Raw genomic sequence first — 19258 nt, 5'->3', positions numbered from 1 at the left:
TCCCACCAATTTTTAGCGTAAACTGCCCTGCCACCAGCACAGAGTTTAGCTATATCTATGCAGAACCGAGGTTAAGACTTTTTTAATTGTAACTCAAGAGAAACTCATCCTACTTGTCTGAACGTGAATTTGGTGGGACAACCCAGCTAATGGACGTGTAAAGATGACCGGTTGCAGGACAAATTACTTCAGCAAAATTTCAGTTTTGACTTCTGGCATATTCGCGTTGAGAGATAATCATGGGAATGGTTTAATACATGTATTTATTTTAATACATTTGCACAGAAACCATTATTTTACAAAATGGCAGAATACAACTTTACAATGCAGACAGAACTGACGTAGAACTCTTATTTTCAAGTCCAAAACAAACGCGCAACATTCCCCACGAGATTGAACCATAATTGTGATTTTAAAACAAGAAATCTCAATGAGATTTTTTTTTCGAAAACGTTAATTTAACAGGACGACAACGTTACAATCTATGGACGCATTTCTTTACACGTGACAACAGTTGCACAATTACGGTTTTCTATCTTTGGGAGTTTTTTTCCCCGACGCGGCAACGACACCTTCCGCAGAATGAGACAACTTTCGTTTCTTTCCCGTCGAATCTTTTTGGGCCGATCCGGAACTCTTCTGTCCATCTTTCCCCTTGGCCACCACCTCGTCGTTACCCGTTCCCTTCACAGCTTTCGTCTTCTTTTCTCCGCCCTGCTTCGAGGGCCCCGCTCCCTTTCCCTTGCTGGCTTCCTTCGGCGCTTCTCCGTTCTCTCCCGCCGCGTTCGACATGTTGACCTTCGGCTTCCTCTTCGGGGGTCTCCACTTTTTCTTCTTCTTCTCCTCGCCTTCCTGCGGTGGCTCCTGAGCAAGCCCCTCGCCCGCCGCTGCTGCTTTCTTTTTCTTATTTTCCGCCGCGCTCTCCTCGGCCGCGCCGCCCTTGGTCTTGCGCTTTTTGGATGGAGTGCCGGCAGCCTCTTCTCTCTCCGCCTGGGCAGCCAGCTCGATGGGCTCCGGTTTGCCCTTGCGGTTTTTGCGTTTCTTTGTCTCGGGCAGCTTTCCTCGCTTCTTCTGCCGGTTGGAAAGGGGCGGTGGCGCCTCCTCTCCCTCCGTCTTCTCCTCCCCTTCTACGGCCGGCTCGTCACCGGCGGCAGCGTTCTTCCTTTTTCGCCTTTTGTCCTTTTTTGGGCGTCTAAAGAACAGAGGGAAACGCAGCTTAGTAAAACAACGTGTTACGTGAAAAATTAGAATGAACGCGAGCGAGGCATGACGACAAACTGCCTTTATGGAGATGGAGGGAAAGCCAATTGCGTAGGAATTCACATTACGCTGGTCAAAACGTGCCTTGGCAAGTAACTTCGTTTTCAGTCGTATTTTTGCAATTAGAGACGCATCGGTGCACTGGGACAGGCACGAGATAGACCCCTCCCAGCCAGAGTTCACTGCGAGGTCGCGGCAAACTGTCGCAGTGCAGTGAGAATGTCGACGCGTGCTCCGGGACGGCGGCGACAAGCGTCCGTACGTACATGACTCCGAGCAGATGTAGCACCCTCCACAGGTTGTCCTCCACCTGCCGCGACTGGCCAATTCCCTCCACCTTGGCGAGGCCTTGCAGCGCCTCTGTCAGCGGAACCAACGTCACGTCCAAGTGCTGCACAAAAAACGGGGCAAGGGAGCAGACGGTCACGGACCTGCGCGGCAAGTGGCGTTACGTACACGCGCCAGACGCTCTCACGATGTCGGCAAACTCGCTTACCTGTTGGCCAGCAGTTCTGACCACGTAGGCTGCGAGTTCCATCGCGTGCACCACTTTATCCTTCGTAGTTTTCATCTTGAAATCGGTCATGTTCTCCAAGCTCTGCCAAGACGGGAGGGAAAGAAGGACGCGTCCAGTGGACCTCAGAATTACGTTACGCGAGCAATGGCACATTGGTGAGCGCAGTGTGCTATGAACCCGGCAACCTGAGTTCGATTCCCAGCCATGGTTCCACGGCTAATAACAGTGGCGAGTGATATCTGAACTGGTCCGGGGAACCTTCCCCTGCACCCCCCCCCCCCCACCTTCACTTCACCAGCTCACGCTGACCAGCGTGAAAAAGTACGGCCGATTAACCCCCATAACCAACACATTGTAGGGAAGGCGTTCATCCAGCAGTGATTATACAGGTAGGAACAACAGTTCCACACTGCCCACCAGGTATTATTTGTCTGTCTGTCGTGCATAGCCACGCCCTCGATTTGTATTTCATAGAGCGCTTCGGGCGGGCTCAGCACCACGTGACGCCCCGCCCCACGCAGCTTGCGCCGCGTGACACGGATCGCACAAATGCACTGTCCAACCAAGTTCCTTCCTGCCCACTCCGAAGGAACGTGTTTAAAACATCTCCGTGTGCTGGAAAAGAATACAAGCTGAAGGCAGCGCCTGTGTGCTCTCGCTGCTCACCTGGACAATCTGATCCATGATCTTCTGATAGAGCCGGGTCCTTTTCGACTCCTTCATCGAGTCCTTGAAGCCGGCGCACTGCTGGAGAGCTTTGAGCAGCAGCACGCACGCTTGGCCCTGTGTACACGCACACACGCGCACTCGTTTACCACCAGCTCGCATGACCCAGAAACATTGTACCTGTTCTTCGTGTATTTTATGGTGTTCTTATATTTGAAAACAAAGTTAAAGGATGACAAGCAGGCTGGCATTCGTGCGTACGTGTTTTCGTGCATTTACGTATTCGGTAATGATTCCACATTAATAGAAAATTGTTCAACGTTAAGAAGGGTTTATTTGTAACAGGTGAGAATCCATTGAGATCAGTCTCACAAACCATTAATTAGCCATGATACGCTGCCGTCTCTTATTCATATAGACCAGTGGTTCTTAACCCGGGGTGCATGCATCCCTTGGGGGTGTGAGATGCCCTTTCTGGGGGTGTGAGATATGCCAGATTTTTTTAGAAGGTAAATCATCGAACTACAAATTAAACATGGGCACATAAGTTCAACTACTTTGTTTCATTAAACCAATGTACTTATCAACACACATTTTTTACGATTGAAAACCAAAGGGGTGCATGCCTGCAGTAAAGTTTAAAATCCACAGGTATAGATGCTCGTGGCTGAGCAACTAATGTTAATTTTACCGATGTTCTAAAAGGATAAACTCTTAAAAGCTGTTACAAAATATAGTGAATAATATGCTTTTGAATTGAAAAAAGCTACACATTTCTAATGTAGGCCTCAGTAAGGTTTTGGCCCAGAGGTTGACTGTTTTTACTCAGGGAAGTCAACCAAAGTTCTAGCTCGTTTTAAGTCTCATACTAAACTTAAACAAGGTACATCCCCCTCGCCCCTCCATCATCGGTAAACCAAGTAATTCGCCTCCCATAAAGTGACACCAAAAACAACAAAAATCAGCAATCGGATGCTATGAAAACAAACTTGTTCCAACACTGCGGTGTAGCTGCGATCCTGGCTTTTAAACAAATCTGTTCCAAACTTAAAATGGCTGTGCTCCCCACAGGGCGCCCCCCCCCCTTACCTGCTGATGATCCTTGGCACCGTCATCGATGTACTTGACCAGCAGTTCGTGCAGCTTCAGTCCCATCGACTGGGCGGCAGAAACAAGATCGTTACAAGAGCGTCGCGCTGCGACGGACAACACGTCCGCTCGGCACGCACGCACAGGTGGGGAAGCAGTTGTCGCTTTATCAGCGGAGAGAGGACACGAGCTACGACCAATGACCTTTCTACTAAACGTCAGAAAAACGGGAAACGCTGGCAGATGCCCTTGTGATGCCAGAGCCAGTGCCACCGAGATGACAAAGGAAAGCAGCGCCGCTTCTCAGCTCTTAGTCCACTGGTGGATTCTGAGCCGACCCAACACGTTTACGTGCTTGACATTCTGGACAGATGCAGGTGGACACTGAAGTGTGTGTGGACAGTGCAGCAAGTGTGATCGGTTTCCTGTAGTTGTGAACATTGTCTACACCCTACGTGTTGTGATCAATGTATTTAGCCTCCAATCACTTCCTCACGATAGCGATTATCTCACAAACCCCTTTGTTTCTGGCACCTCGAGACGTACTGCATGCCAAGCGAAGTTGAAACAAATTACAGACGACGGTAAAAGATTGCCGGTGGTCTGGGTGCTCTCTACACAAGTGGTTGATGACTACAACACGGATGTACCATTTGGGTAAATAACTTTGTTCATCTACTGGGGGGCGTGGTAGAACCGTACCGGCAGGCGGTGCAAAAGATCGACAAACATCTTGGTGCTGTAGGAGCTGTTCCTGCGGGTCAGGAACTCTGCGAGTGCCGTGCGGTACACCTGCACCACGCGATCCGCATCCACGAAGCTCTCCTTGTCCGTCTGCGGTGGATTGACACGAGGGATGGACACGTGGTAATGTTGAATGACACCATAAAACAACTTCACAAACTATCGTCTGCCATTCACACTCTGGCACAACCACAGTTGCACAAACACACAAGACTGCCACTCACAACACAGCCACAGTTGCACACACACACACACACGACTGCCACTCACAACACTGACACAGACCAAGTCGCACACACGAGAGACGAAAGTGTCAGCAGCCATCTTCAGTCACGATGGACAGCGACAACAAGCACCGGTAACAAAGCCGCAGTATGTGCAGGTGTACATAGGATGCGAAGCGAAACAAAAAGCCTACCTCCATCTCTTCCTCGTTCTTCTCAGCGTCGTCACCGACGCTGGATGCGCCGCTCAGCAGCACGCGCAGGCAGTACAGCGAGCCGCTGCACACGGTGACATCGCCGCGGCAACGTCAATATTCACGGAAAGGGATTCACCTCGACCGACGAACAAAACGCTAGCGTCGGTTTCAACCCCGTGGGTCTATTTAATAAACCCTAATGCGCTGTTGAGAACCGGAAAGTAGTAACCGTCGCTGGACAACATCGGTCTTGGAATTCCACGAGGCTGACCGCGGACCGAAACGAATTTGTACGGGCAGAGACGGGACGGGGCCCTGCTTACAAAGAAGTTTCTCGTTCGCCACTCCTCACCTGAAGAAGTAGCTCCCAACGGAGGGGTCGTTTTGCTTGCCGGCGCGCTTCACCAGATTCTCCAGCATGCCGTGCAGGCGCTCTTTGTGCTCCTCCAGCTCTCGGCAGTACTTCCTCGCCTTGCACAGCGAATTCCTTGCGCCGGACACAACGGACAAACGAGGTCTCGGTCAGCGCCCCTGGAATTACGCCGCCGAGGCCACGCTGCCTTGTCTAGCAGCAACGGAAAAGCCATGCCTCCAACTGTGGCCACATTTCGTCAACGACTCTTTAATATCACTTTATTTCAAGAAAAAAAAGTCGTTATGTCGCCCCCCCCTCTTGACAAGATTAATGCTCATTTGTAGGCCGAGTACCACACAGGGACAGTTGCCACTGGGGGGGCCCCCTTTGGCTAGACTGCAGCAGGGTATTGGAATGGGTGAGACGAGATGTGATGTAAGGCACTTGGGAATTGCTGAGGCGTGAAGGCATGCGCCCTGATCGTGCAAATCCTCATGGCTTTGGCAAAGCCTTGAGCATCGACCCTCGTGGGGGTGCATTGTGACATCACAAGTCGGCTGAGGTCAACAGTGAGAGAGCCGTGAGCGCAGTGCGATGGAGGGAGCCAGCGCTGCGTGTCTGTGCATGCGTGTCTGTGCGTGCGTGTCTGTGCATGCGTGTCTGTGCATGCGTGTCTGTGCATGTGTCTGTGCATGTGTCTGTGCGTGTCGCGCGCACTGGAAGATGTTGACGGTCTTGCGCAGGTACTCCTCCTCCTGCTTCTCCGTGTCGTCACGCATGCAGGTGCGGATGACGGCCAGCAGGGGCTCCATGACGTCGAACGCCAGGGGGCTCTCTGGTCGCTTGGTCAGGAAGATCTCCACCAGGTCGAGCACCTGCGGGACGCGAATCGCGCACCAAACACCGCGCTCGGTGAACGGCGAGAGCAGCGCCGCCACGCACGGCGGCGCCAGTTGGGACCGCTGGAATGCGCCGACTAAACGCAGACTACCCGTACCCCTTTAGGGGAGGCGGCCGCATCAACGTCCTGTCGCCCGAAGGCGGGAAACCCCCCTGCGGGTGTGTGATGCAGCTGCCTATGCCGACGATGTCACCAAGCCCCGTCCGTCACCTGACGTCCGGCGGCACACTTGGGAACATAGACGAGACTTTTGTCCCCAACTATTTTTGTGTGTGTCCAAGTCGAGCAATTGGTACAGAAATTGATGACTCAAATAATCGGATAGCTTGCAGCTCTGCGAGCGGGCCTTGCTGATCTCAAGGAGCAAAAACCATTATTCAAACTCCGGTCATCCCTACAGCGGCTTTTGGCTCGTCATTGAACAAAGACGGTCACTGCATCGCAAGCTTTCAGATGCGTTTCTGCGGTCGTCTGTAAGGCTCTTTCTTCCCATATTAGGAAGCCGCTGGAGCTGTGCACTTTTAAATTTAGATTTTAAATTCATATCTTGAGAACTGCTTTCTGTTTTTAGTTTGTCGTCCTTCCTCCGCACCTCCGATTAGCTACGTATGGTGCTCAACACACACGTACGGGCCGACCGGAGCTTGGCTCACCTTGATGCGGAACTCCCTCTTCAGGCGGCGCTCTCCGCGGAAGCGATCCTTCTCCTCCCGCTTGGCCGCAAGCTTCTTCTTATGCTCCAGGAAGAGCGCCGACAGGTTCTCGTCGAGCGCATTCATCGCTTCCTCGTCGGCGTTATCGATGTCTTCGTCGTTGCTGTCATCTCCGGCCTGATCCACAGCGTCCACAGACGGTAACGGTCAAAGTCAGGACAAAGACACCGCATCGTGGCCAAAGCCGTCGAGGCTACCGCAGCATCCTCGTTACCCGCCGCCAGATCCCACGATTGCTGCTCAGTCGACACGCGGCGACCTCCCGAATCGTCACGACAATCCGTTGTGTCGCGCGGTTGGTGTTTGTTGACCTTCTTTCGCACAGTACTTAGCCAACTGCGCCAATTGGAGGTGCGGGGGAAGGATATCAAACTAATTACAAAAAGCAGTTCTAAAGAAATTAGTTATCAATACGAGCACCATTAAAACGATTTACAAGCTTGTATATTTTTCAAAAAAATTATCACAGTTGCTGCAAAGGTTTTGCTGGGAGCTACAGCAGAAGAGGTGAGTTGGGGTCAGGATGCCCTCGGTCCGCACCGCCACCCCGAGAGAGAGCGTCTCTCACCCAGGCGTTCCCCTCCTGCAGCACTTTCATGAGCTGCAGTCGGAAGTTCTCGTCCACATCCTCCTTCTCGTCCACCTCGTCGCCGTCTTCATCCTCCGCGCCGGAATCGGCACCGGAATCCTCGGCAGCCTCTTCATCCTCCTCCTCCTCGGAGCTCTGGGAGAGGCGAAGCGAGGAGGAGGCTCAGGGCACAGCCACCGCAAAGCAGCCGAGCCGTCAAAAAGCGACCTGCCACCGATTTAACGCAGCCATCGTGCGGACGTCTCCCGCAGCGGTGGAACAAAATGAATGGAGCCGTTTACTAAATGTTTAACAAGAAATTATATAACCCTCTCATGGAAAGATCCCTCATCGTTCGATTGAACAGGATGATAAAATTAGATTGAAGAATTCCTGACCCCCTGAGCCTCTTATCGCCACCAGGGGACAGACCGTGGCTGATGGCGGTGGTTCGCAACCTGGGTGACAGCACAAATGTGCCTTTGAGCAAAGCACTTCAACGTCTTACAAACCTCCTCCTTCTCATCATCCTCATCTTCTTCACCCTTCTTCTTCAAGTCCACCACCATTATTGCTCCATCTTCATCCTCCGATTTCTCCACGTTAAAAACCTAACCAAACACGGAAATGAAAACAAACCTATTTCATTCAGAGCCAGGGGTAAGTTCAACAGAAAACCTTGCACACAGAGTTTGAATTGCGCGTTGCCGAATAGCGTCAGAGTCCTTCGGCCATGGTGAGGTTTCTGTACGAGCGAGCGAGCGAGCGGGTGGGCGAGTGGGCGGGTGAGCGAGCGTGCAAGTGAGCAAGCAAGTGGGCGAGCGAACGGGCGGGTGGCGCTCACGTCGAGGATGAGCTGGAAGGCCGGTGCCGTTATGTTTGGGCAGATGCGAGCGAAGACGCTGCCGCAGATGTGGCGCAGGAGGCGGCTCTTCTGGGACAGCAGCGACAGCAAAATCTCCACCATCACCTCCACCCAGCCCGGCTCCCCTGCACGCAACACGGGAACAGCGTGCCATCACCAACCATGCAGCTCAAGATACGTTCATCAGATCTTGTGTGGAAGAGTCGATGAACAGTTACACGTTATCTTCACCATCCGCCCGCATCTGTCTGGACACGTTTAATCGCGGACGTGGCATTCACAGTTCAGCATCGTACCGATTAATCTCACGACAGCACCGGCATTGTGCAGTGACGCAACAACGCTCGGTCGGTTCGAACAGCTGCACCTCGTCGTGCGTAGACACACAACGACGCTCACTGCGACCCGTTTTAGTACCGGTCTCTGCAGCCTTTTCCGCTTTCATCTTCTGCGCCGCAGTAGCCTTCTCAATGCAGGCTTGCAGGTCGGTGAGGATGTCCGAGCAGTCATCTCTACCCTGCACACCCAACAAAATCGTCAGCGTCGCGAGCCAACAATCAACTCAAGTTCCGATTAAATAAGATGCGTCCAAAAGCACCGCGACAGATCGGCGAGCGCAGACGCACGAGGGTCACGGCGGAGTGAGCGGGTTCACACCTGAAAGAGTTTCAGCGCGACGGAGAGCAGCAGGACTTGAAAGGCCGCACTCTCCGAGCTCTTAATCTTCTTGCTCTTCTTGCGCAAATCGCTCACAACCTTCATGGTCCTGCACGGTGGTCGAGTAAGCATCCATGCAGAGGTGACCGGTTAGATCAGAGCGGGTAATTATTTGCCCAATACGTCAGCTTACACAACACCTTTCCATATCACGGCAGTGTCAATCGCGAACGTGGCCAGCGTGTTTTTTGATGCACCAGTGCCAACACAGGAAGTCAATCGGGGCGGGATAGGGTGTGGCACAATCGAGTGGAAACGAGCATCGTACGAGATATCCACCGGTTAACCGTTGCAAGGCGGGCAACAGGCGGTGATCGGGGGCAACAGGGACAGGTGAACAGTTCACCCACGAGTGAGCGCAGAATAAATAATAATATAAATTAACATTTATAAGGAGCAATTCATCCAGGGATCTCAATGCACCGTGCAGGAAGTTAGGAAATATAAATACTACAAAGTCCAGAGTCCACTGGTCACACCTCGGAAGTGTGTAGGCCGGGCGAAACAGCCGAGTCTTTAGAGAAGACCCAAACATGGCCAGTGACCTCGCCTGTCTAACCACTGGTGGGGGGAGGACATTCCATAGTCTCGGCGCATCGCGTGCAGAGGAACCTCCCTGGGCAACTCACCTATTCCAGGAGGCCAGCTCGTCCTTGCTGAGAGGGTTGACGAGCCGCACGGTGCCGCTCGCCTGCATCAGCTCCTCGGCCAGGCACGCCACCGTGTACACCCAGAGGGTGCCGTCGCGCCGCACGCCATGGGAGTGCCGTGCGTTCAGCGCCACCGCCGTCTCGTCGTCCCCCAGCACGCGCATGTTGTTCAGGTGGTGCAGCAGGCTGTGGGGGGGGGGGGCAGACGAGGTGGTTTTCGCGAGATATGTTTCACGAGCATCGGCGGCGTGTTTGTTTGTAGGTACGCACAACTTCTTTCACAACCTAAGTAGCCAACCGTGCTCATCAGAGGTGCGTTTGGTACCGTGTCGCTATCACACCCGCCGTGTTCTCGGTTGTACAAGACTGTGGTCGTCTCAACCACACAGTCTTCAACCATCGCACTGTAGGTCACAACACGTCTATTTCTGTTTCCCTCACACCGCTCCACTTTGGAATTCCCTCCCATCGTCTCCTTTCCAAAGTTCTTCTAAGAACCACGCTCAAGTCCGGAAACATGTTAACTCTTGTAAAAAAGGTGTCAGTTTTGTTGCCAGATAGAAGGGTAAAAAAACAATTATCATGTTAACTCTTTATCGATTACAGCTTTGAAAGTGAAGTTTGATGCTGGCCGCTTGAGGCATTGGGGCCTGTGCATGGCATTCCGTGTTGTCATCCATTAACTGAATGGACATATTAATAACTTGAGATTCCCACTCTCTCTCTTTGCCTTGTCCAAATACATTTAACATTTCAGTCAATATATCTACTGCTTTTGAGACTCGCAGATGGCAGTGATGCAGCGATCTCCGAGCTCTCGGTTCTCACTGTAACATGTTTGTTTCCCACTCTCCACGTCAGGTCACGCCCCCTCTCAAACACACACATTTTGCAAAAGGGATTTTTTTTCTCAGTAGAATAAGGGTAACCTGGTAAATGGTTTTACCATCCATCGCCGATAGAAAATCCAGCGCTTCGCAAAACTCGTCTTTTTTGGAAATGACGCAACGAACCCAGTTTTACGACAACAAGCAACGCGATAAAAGATACATTTTTTGTTCCAAAAGTTAAAACAAAAACGCTTGACCGAGTACACAGCGGGATGGCGGGCGCGGCGACAAACCTGAAGAACATGTGCCCCATGCTCATTCTGGTGCTGTGGTCCAGCGACACCGTCGCCTGCTCCTGACTCTCCGGCACGCTCGCACTCGGCTTCATCGTGTGGAAGAACGAGTGAAAGAAAACGAATCTGCGAAACGAAAGGCGGACGCAGTGGCGACGGCAAACCGGTTAAACAGGTGAACGGAAACCTCGTTGACCAATTGGCGGGGATCCTTTTCCTTACCCAGAGCCAAATAAGATTTCTTTAAATACCGCTGGCGGAGGACGCATCAACGCGCACCTTGGTCACTTCTGTGCGCTAAACTTAGAAACATCGTTTCCAGGTGGAAAATGTTCCCCTCGAGTACGCGACGAGTGCAGCGAAGGTGACTGCGGTTGACAAGACAATTAGCATTCGCGGGCTGTTTCAAAGTAGGCCTCACGGGGCCATGGTCTGTGTGAAGTGGTGTCGGGTGGTCCTCCTCCACCCTCGTCATGGACGAAACACGATACGATACCGACGTAAACATAACACGCAAAAAAAGTGAAAAACAAAATATGTCGAAGAGACTCTACCTGGTAATTTCCAGCACGAGCTCCTCGTCCTTCTGCACCTGGGAGTTCTCCACCAGAGCCGAGAATCTCTCCACGATCCACCTCCGCAAGCGGCCAACGGGGTCGATCTGCCGCTGGTCGCTAAGAGACGGGACGGGGTTGGGGAGGGCAATGATGACGCGAAATAGAGACGCGAGTCCGGCGAGGTCCGTGTCCCACGGTACTGCCGTGCTCGAGTTCAACGGTCGCTGAGATTCGACAACGCCAACGACACGAGCAGCCGTGCAGACTAACGGCGGCAAGCAACGTAGCCCCCCCCCCCCCAGCGCTTAAATCATAAAAATATTTTTATTAACGAACTGCTCACGACGGCATTTCCCCCGCGACGCTGTGGTGTGATTTCCTCATCAACACACCTCCGCTAGGCGCCATGTACGCGTGCAGCCCCAATCATCTCGAAGATGCGGGCCTCCATTGGTTCTTTCGGTAAAGTCACGTATAAAGATAAAATAATAAATTAAATAAATAATTGCATACTAGTAGTAGCATACTAGTAGTATGCTATTATTTAATTTATTATTTTATCTTTATACGTGACTTTACCGAAAGAACCAAAGAATAATTCCTGCAGTCACGAAAGCTCCACAATTAAGATGCGGGCCTCCCTTGGCTGTGCGGGTCGTGGGGGGGTTATCTAACCATACTTCACCACCATGGTCAGTACAGGTCGGTTAAGGCGGTGAGGAGCAAATATTTGTGTTGCACTCCACTCTGCTGGCCAACACGTTGCCTCACAGCCTACGGCGCTCGTTACGCACAGCGGTCACCCACCCGAGTGCGACCCAGGCTCAACCCTCCCTCCCTTATTCTTTGGGTCTTTCGGTAAAGTCACAGAGAACAATTTTTTTTTACAAAAAGCTACGACGTTTCGATCGCAATACAAGCAATCGTCAGGAGATGACGATTGCTTGTGTTGCGATCGAAATGTCGTAGTTTTTTGTAAAAAAAAAATTTCTACTAGCTTTAAGTCAAGATCCCTCCCTTGCTTCGACCTGACGAGATCAGACGAGAACGGGCGCATTCTGCTCCGTGCTGTTGTGGAGATTGCCATCTTTAAGAAGAAAAAGAAAATCACCCCATCCCTCACCCTTCCCACTTGTCGGTGCTTTCCCGCTGGTACTGCCACTCGGGAGTGAAGTCCACGATGGCGTCCATGTCCGGCGAGAGGAAGGAGCCGCGCAGCCACGCCACGTAGCGGCGCAGCGCGGCGGGGCTCAGCTTGCGCACGACGCCCCAGTTCCCCGGCATGAAGGGGCGGCTGCGGTTCGCCACGGAACAGAAGCCGACCACCACCGCGAGCTGCCGGTCGTCGTCCGTCTCGGGCGCCAACAGGAACGCCTCCACCAGCTCGTCCACCTCGCGCGAGATATTGTACTTCTTCTGCATCTGGTGGGGGGTAGAGTGAGGGGGAGGGGAAGCGTTGTGCGGAAGAAGACAGGCAGCGTGTGTCAATGTGCAGTAGTCGCCGCATTGCCACGATTGCCCCCCCCCCCCTGCCCGCCTGGTATGTAAAGCTGGCTAGCCCCCCTCCCCCCCAACCCACGAGTAAAATAAATGAAAATTCGTCTTGTACCCTCCATGGTTGCTCCCTTTTCATCGCCTGGTGCGTAGGGATTGCAAGTGTGGCCATTATCGCCAATAAGAAAATTGTCAACGCAGTTGACGCGCGAAACGACTCGTCCCCAGCGCGCACGCAGCATAAACTGTTGATTCAATAGATTTCTGTTAAAGATATTAAAACGGGATATTTCCAACTACAAATCTAACCACAAAAATACAACCTACACAAATTTTTTTACTGTAACATGACACAAATACAACATTGTGTTTTTGTATTTTTGTTGTTGTCACTTTCTGACCTGCCCCAACTGGACACCTGTGAAGAAGAGCTTCATAGCTCATCGGATATCTCCAGTATGAATAAAGATTCTGATGTCATAAAAACCCCCGTGGACACGTTCCCTTATTGGCCCCGAGGGTTGATTCCAGACAAGGCAACATTCGCATCGCACAACTCGTTTGTATGTATGCTCAACTTCTTTCGCACAATACAAAGCCAACCGAGGTAATCCGAGGTGCATTTGACGCAAATCTGGCCGTGCGGTCGGTGTCTATCCCCCGGCGCTGCCCGGCGTCGTCACCGCCCGTACCTTGGTGCGCTCGTACTCCCCGTACGCCTTCATGACGTCGCTGGTGAGCACCAGCTGGATGTGGGGGATTGACAGCACCGGGAGGCAGTGGCCAAGCAGCCGCAGGCACAGGAACCTGAGCACAGAGGGAGGGGGGGGGGACGAGGGCAGCCTCTTTAAGGGACGCCGCATGCTACGCAGCGACACAGACAACCGACGGCGAGAACGGCGAGGCCACAACGTAGCCGCCTCCCTATCGATCGAGGTGCCAAATCAATTCTCCGCCAAGTGAAGGAAGACGATGTTTAGCGGCCCACGTGGGCTCCACTCACAGGCACGGCGACGATTTGTCCCGGGCCACCTTCTCCACGACCTCCTTCCACAGTAGCTGGAAGGTGCCCTCCTTCAGGGCTTGCGACACCAGCTTCATGCAGAGCGGGGGGAATGGGTCGTTCTTGGCCACCGACAGGGCGGTCTGCTTCAGTAGGCCCACGAGCCTGAAGGTAAGTGCACGCACAGAGAGGTGACTTCCACGCCGTCTTGCGGACAAAGGAAGCAAAAGGTCGAGACCAGCATTTGTCGGGCTCCAGGCCTCCCCGTGGTGCAGCTTTCCACGTTTACCAACCATCAGCTCCGTGCAACCTGCAGATTTATTTGTATATAATTGGAAATGATCGGTAAACGTGAAATGGAGCACAGTGTAGGTGGGTCACGAGTACCGGAGAAACACTGATCTCGATCGTCATCCCAAGAGCTGTGCCATGGCGAGTCTACTCCGCGCAATTCACAAGGAGCTCTCGTTCGTTCGACAGGGAACATGAGAAAACAGGACCACGCCACCCGAGTTTCACCCACACCCGAGCGGAAAAACCATTTAACCCCCGCTTCGCCAAACGCTGTGCGACTTGAGACGAAATTCCGTTCAGACACTGCCACGTAGACTTAACGACGTCGCTCCTGCTCGCTCCCCACCTCAGCACGTTGTCGCGGCAGACGACAGTCTTGGTGCCGATGGACTGGGCGATGACGCTGTCGTCGACGACGTCCGGGAAGTGTTCGATGCACGTGAGCAGCAGGTTCAGGTTGTCGGGCGCGCGCAGCGACAGGGAGAGCTCCGAGTGCAGCTTGCCCAGCACGCCGTCGCGAAACACGTCCTCCGGGACCTGCGGCCACATGGCACACGCGGTCGTGAGGTCACCAAACTATCGCCACGTGTAAAATTCACTTCCATTTAGGGCAGCGCCATTGACAAATGGGTTTGGGTTTTTGCCACTTGTACCAACGTAAACGAGATCAAAATTCGGGGTAACAATTTGATTTAAGAATCAATTCCTTGCTTTGTTCTGTCTCATGTGTACTATTGGTACTATTCCATTTGCCCAAATGTAACATTGGCATCTCATTTGTGTTCATCTTAAACAACCAACCCTCACGCACGACACGATGCAGATATCGCAAGCTAAACAATCGATACTAATACGCGAATCGATGCATCTTCATACGCCTACTGTCTACGCAATCACACGTCGCCCTTCCTTTGCAAAAAGTCTACCAACTAAAATATACTTGTCTTGCTAAGAATATCATCACAGCATACATCTTAAATGTTTTAAACATTGTACACTATACGCACGAAGCTGCAGATATGCTGCCTGGGAAAGCGTTTAGCAAGTGTTTATAAAGTGATATTTGAGACATGGCGCAGTGTCAGGGCACAGGCCCCACCTCGGCCACGATCTCACAGATGGCCTTCATGGGCAGGTTCTTGACAAACTCCTCGTAATCCTGCATCTTCCGCAGGTGTGCCAGCGCAGCAAGGAGCACCTGGGGCTCCTGTGACACAAAACACGCGACATGGCTCGAGATTAGCACGGTTGGCTATGTACGGCATGAAAGAAGTTCAACATACATACAGATAGATCAAATGCATTTAACATGTACCCTCGCCTGTTTACATATTAGCACAAGTCCACCTACTCCTGCTTAATATTTCTTTAGCTTCATTTTGTAATTGTACGATGATCAGTCAAATAAGTAATCTGCCCGAGCTGACTTATACTCCAGGGAATTTATTACCTAGAATTGAGCAAATGTTCGTGCAATATTTCCCATTTCTCATGTGACGCGGTTGTTTTTTGTGCTAATTTCTATTTGCTTGAAAATTGAGACTATTCTGGTCTCTTCAGTTCTCACCTGGCTACACAAAATAAGCGATGTATGCAGCAGGCTATGTCACATCTGTAATATATTTTAATACAAAAATAAATGTCCTTTGTCAATCCACTGCTGGATGAAAGCCTCTCCATGCTATTTCTAATTTTAATTTTTTACCTACGTGACTTTACCGAAAAAACCTAAGAATATATCTCCATGCTATGTCAGTCATGGGGGTTGTTCGTAAGTTACCTCCACCACGCTGGGCAGTGCGCGGTGAAGGAGGGGAACAGCCAGGACCGGGGTTCAGTGTTGCTCGTCACTGGTGTTTGCCGTAGCCAGGAATCAAACTCAGGTCGTCTGGGTTGAGTGTACGAACCCACTGCACTACTGCTCCACCCCTCGTCACATTTATGTTTAACACAAATTAAGTAATGCCATTTACGGCATGCCTACGTGGGGTGGTGCCAACAGACTGAATGTGAAGTAAATGGATGGAACAACTTTTTTTGAGCTTTGTTTTTTGATGCTGTGGATCCTAGACAATTCAAATCAACCGGGTTTCTCACCTTGTGAAATTTCACTGAACAAATGCTTTAAAGCCCCAAACATTTGTTTATGTCGTTTATTGTGAAAATTCGGTCACAGTTTCTATGATCACTGTTTCATTGCTTTTATGGCTTTATTTTGGTGATTTCGAAAAGTTTTTTGGTTTGGCCATGTTTGTTTGTTGTAGTACGGAGTTAAGACTGATAGCCTTAATCTAAGTTGTCTTGTGGTTGTTGTTGTTTTTTTCTGTTTGCACATAGTCACATAGTCACTTTAAGATGTTTTCGTGTTCATGTTTTAGTTTTTTGTTTGTTGCGGTTGGCCCCGATTCAAGAGCCGAATGGCTCACAGGGCTATACCTAATTAATGAACTTGAACATCCAGCAGTACAGACAGAAGCACTGGAGATGTACAGATTAAATAAACACGAGCCTGCTATCCATATGAGGCAAAATACGTTTGCAATGTCATTTGAAAATGCAGTGTTTCAGACAGACACCTACCTTCATCAAGCGTCCAGACTGTGCCAGCGCAAGCACTCCGAACACATTCCCGATGGCGTACTGCTTTCCCAGCCTCTGCACAATGACACGGGCCGATCAAAGATGTTCAACCCCCGCAGCAACGTCGCCAGACAGTATTATTGTCCTGTGTGCTTAAGTGGTGTGCGCTGTGAGCAGTCACCTTCTTTGCCTTTTGGACGACAAGTCGTTCCTTGATCATGGAGAGAATGGTCAGTAGATCCAGGGACTCAAACGATGCCAGAACCTGGGAGACATAACGAAAAAAAATCCTTAAATTACAGAGCAAACATCGATGCGGTATCGCGCGCTTTTCGCCCGTTATTCAATTACCAATGTCAAAGCATCGTGCGATGCTCAGACGATAAAAGAGCAGCAGCGGTCACTTACATGAGGTGGTCCCAAGCCAGTGGTGGAAATTCCACGTACCCATGGCACGGGCCAATCTGCTACTCGCATGAGTTTGGGGTATCTTACTCTTAGGTTTTTTTTGGTAAAGTCACGTAGGTAAAAAATTTAATAAAAAATTACTAAAAGTAATAATAGAAATAAATAATAAATCACGACGTTTCGGAGGCAACACAAGTCTCCGTCATCAGGTGGGACCGTCACAGCTACATTTACTGTACGGTCCCACCTGATGACGGAGACTTGTGTTGGCCTCCGAAACGTCGTGATTTATTATTTTATTTTATTATTACTTTTAGTAATTTTTTATTTTATTTTTTACCTACGTGACTTTACCGAAAAAACCTAAGAGTATGAATCCTTGCAGTCACGAAAGCTTCAAATCTAGAATTTGGGGTATCTCCTTGGCTACGTCGACCCATCTCCTGGACATCTGTGACTACTGGACATCTGTGAAAAATAGTTTTAAAGCTCGTCGCATTCCTTCAGTATAAATATTCTGATTCCGACCCCTGACAGGGAGTCGATTCCTTCTTCAGCGTCTTCAGCTCTTGAAGAAGTTTACGAAAGGAATCAAAGTAGCTTCAGGAACGGAAGAAACCTCTCAACACGTGGCAGCGAAACGCCGGACATCACGCCGAACAACACCTGGTAGAACCCGAAAGCACACCGGAGAAGAGCCGTTCGGTCACATGAACGATGACACCGAGGGGGGCTCGGTGCGGCGTGAACATTCCCCACCTGGGCAAGGGCGAGGGTGAAGCCCGGCCTGGCAGCGTCTCGCACGGACACGAGTCCATCCACCAGACGCCTGAGGCTGTACTGCATCTCCTCCTCCTGCAAGCAGCACACGCAGCACAAGCAAAACACGCAGCACACGCGCACGTCTTCACAATGCATCGGGACAAGAGCACTCTTAGCAGACCTGGGAATAATGATTATTGAGTGATTCATAATTAATTGCAGTCATAATTTCAGCTGACAAATGCTGTTGCGTTGGTAATTACAACTGACCCACACCCACCCACCCCCCATAGTCTTGACTGCGATTCCGCGCCTGGATTATTCCTCCTCACCACACAATTGCAGGGTTTCAACACGAGGTGGAGCTTTAGCCCCAAAATCGATGTTGATGTTGCCTGCGGGACACCGCAATAACCCTCCAGCAACTATACCAGTTGCATTATATTCCCTGGTAATTAATTAGTCGTGTGTTCAGCTTAGCAGAGAAGCACATAGATCAAAGGTGAAGTTACTCAAACGACCAATTAATGAGTTCGGGTGGCTACTAAGCACGTGGTCAACATGTATCCCATTCCCGAGAGGAATTCCCGAAAGGAATGGGATACTTGTATTCAATCCCTGTGGGTGGAGATGAATCCCAACCTGCATCTCACTCCACCACACCACATATTAAGACAACTTCTCATCATCACGCCGCAGAGAACCCCAACTCGTTATCCGTTCGCCATCGGGACCGTTTCAGCGGCCGGGAGTGCGGCAAAGCCGAACCGCGAACCGCGAACACGTGGATCAGCCACCACCAGCAGCGTTTAAAGCAACAGCGGCAGCAATCACAGCAGCGTTATCTACAACAACCGCTGCTGCTACAGCACTCATAGCAGAAACTATAGCGGCAGCACCAGCTGCTGTTGCTACTAAAGCAGCGGCAACTCGAGCAGCATTGCGTACAACAGCGGCGGCGTGTACAGGCAGCAGCGGCAACTGTAGAATCACGAGCTCAAGTAAAAATCAGTGACTACAGCTGGGGTAACACTCCGGCAATATCGACAACAGCAGCAGCAGCAGCAGCAACAGCAGCAAACACCGCAACCCCGACATCTGCACGAGCCACAAAGCGCGGACGGCGCTCACCTCTCCATTGCTCTTCAGGTGATCGATGAGCCTCCGGATGGCCCGCAGCCTCACGTCCTGGTCCTCCTTGGGGATGTCCCAGAAGATGTCGAGAAACTCGCGGCCCTTGGCGAGACGCCCACCCCGCTCCGCCTTCCCCGCGCCGCGAGTCGCCGCCGCCGCCTCCTCCTCCACGTGCTCCCCAGCCATCTTACCACCACCACCACCTTCCACGTGGTTGGCGCTCGCGGGTGACGTCACCAACTTTGCGACGGCAGCAGCGAAGGACCCCGGAACCGCGACGCTGCCCGCCGTGAACCCACGCCCCGCCCCCTCCACGCCCCGCCCCCTTCCACGCCCCGCCCCCTTCCATTCGCCCCGCCCCCTTCTATTCGCCCCGCCCCCTCCACGCCCCGCCCCCTCAACGCCCCGCCCCCTTCCATTCGCCCCGCCCACACCCC

At 51.6% G+C, this 19258-nt stretch overlaps 1 protein-coding gene across 1 annotated transcript; it reads right to left on the bottom strand.

Moving 5' to 3' along the window:
• Window positions 1-245: 245 nt before the first annotated feature.
• On the bottom strand, window positions 246-19030 carry MYBBP1A (MYB binding protein 1a). Its single transcript, XM_061561840.1, has 27 exons — window positions 18819-19030; window positions 17685-17780; window positions 16699-16782; window positions 16518-16592; window positions 15037-15144; window positions 14284-14474; window positions 13644-13808; window positions 13333-13447; window positions 12270-12568; window positions 11144-11263; window positions 10590-10715; window positions 9446-9652; window positions 8757-8865; window positions 8517-8616; window positions 8079-8224; window positions 7747-7845; window positions 7235-7390; window positions 6607-6783; window positions 5770-5927; window positions 5050-5184; window positions 4695-4779; window positions 4235-4366; window positions 3533-3601; window positions 2444-2560; window positions 1757-1858; window positions 1527-1651; window positions 246-1192 (listed from the first exon to the last, which is right to left on the bottom strand). The coding sequence occupies exons 1-27, from the start codon at window positions 19005-19007 to the stop codon at window positions 523-525; spliced, it is 4155 nt and encodes a 1384-aa protein (XP_061417824.1). The 5' UTR covers window positions 19008-19030; the 3' UTR covers window positions 246-522.
• Between the last annotated feature and the right edge of the window lie 228 nt (window positions 19031-19258).

Source organism: Lethenteron reissneri, chromosome 28 (genome assembly GCF_015708825.2).
Source record: "Lethenteron reissneri isolate LAM-NWPU_2019-01 chromosome 28, ASM1570882v1, whole genome shotgun sequence".
In the NCBI taxonomy this organism is placed as follows: domain Eukaryota; kingdom Metazoa; phylum Chordata; class Hyperoartia; order Petromyzontiformes; family Petromyzontidae; genus Lethenteron; species Lethenteron reissneri.
This window is presented reverse-complemented; position numbering and strand designations above follow the sequence as displayed.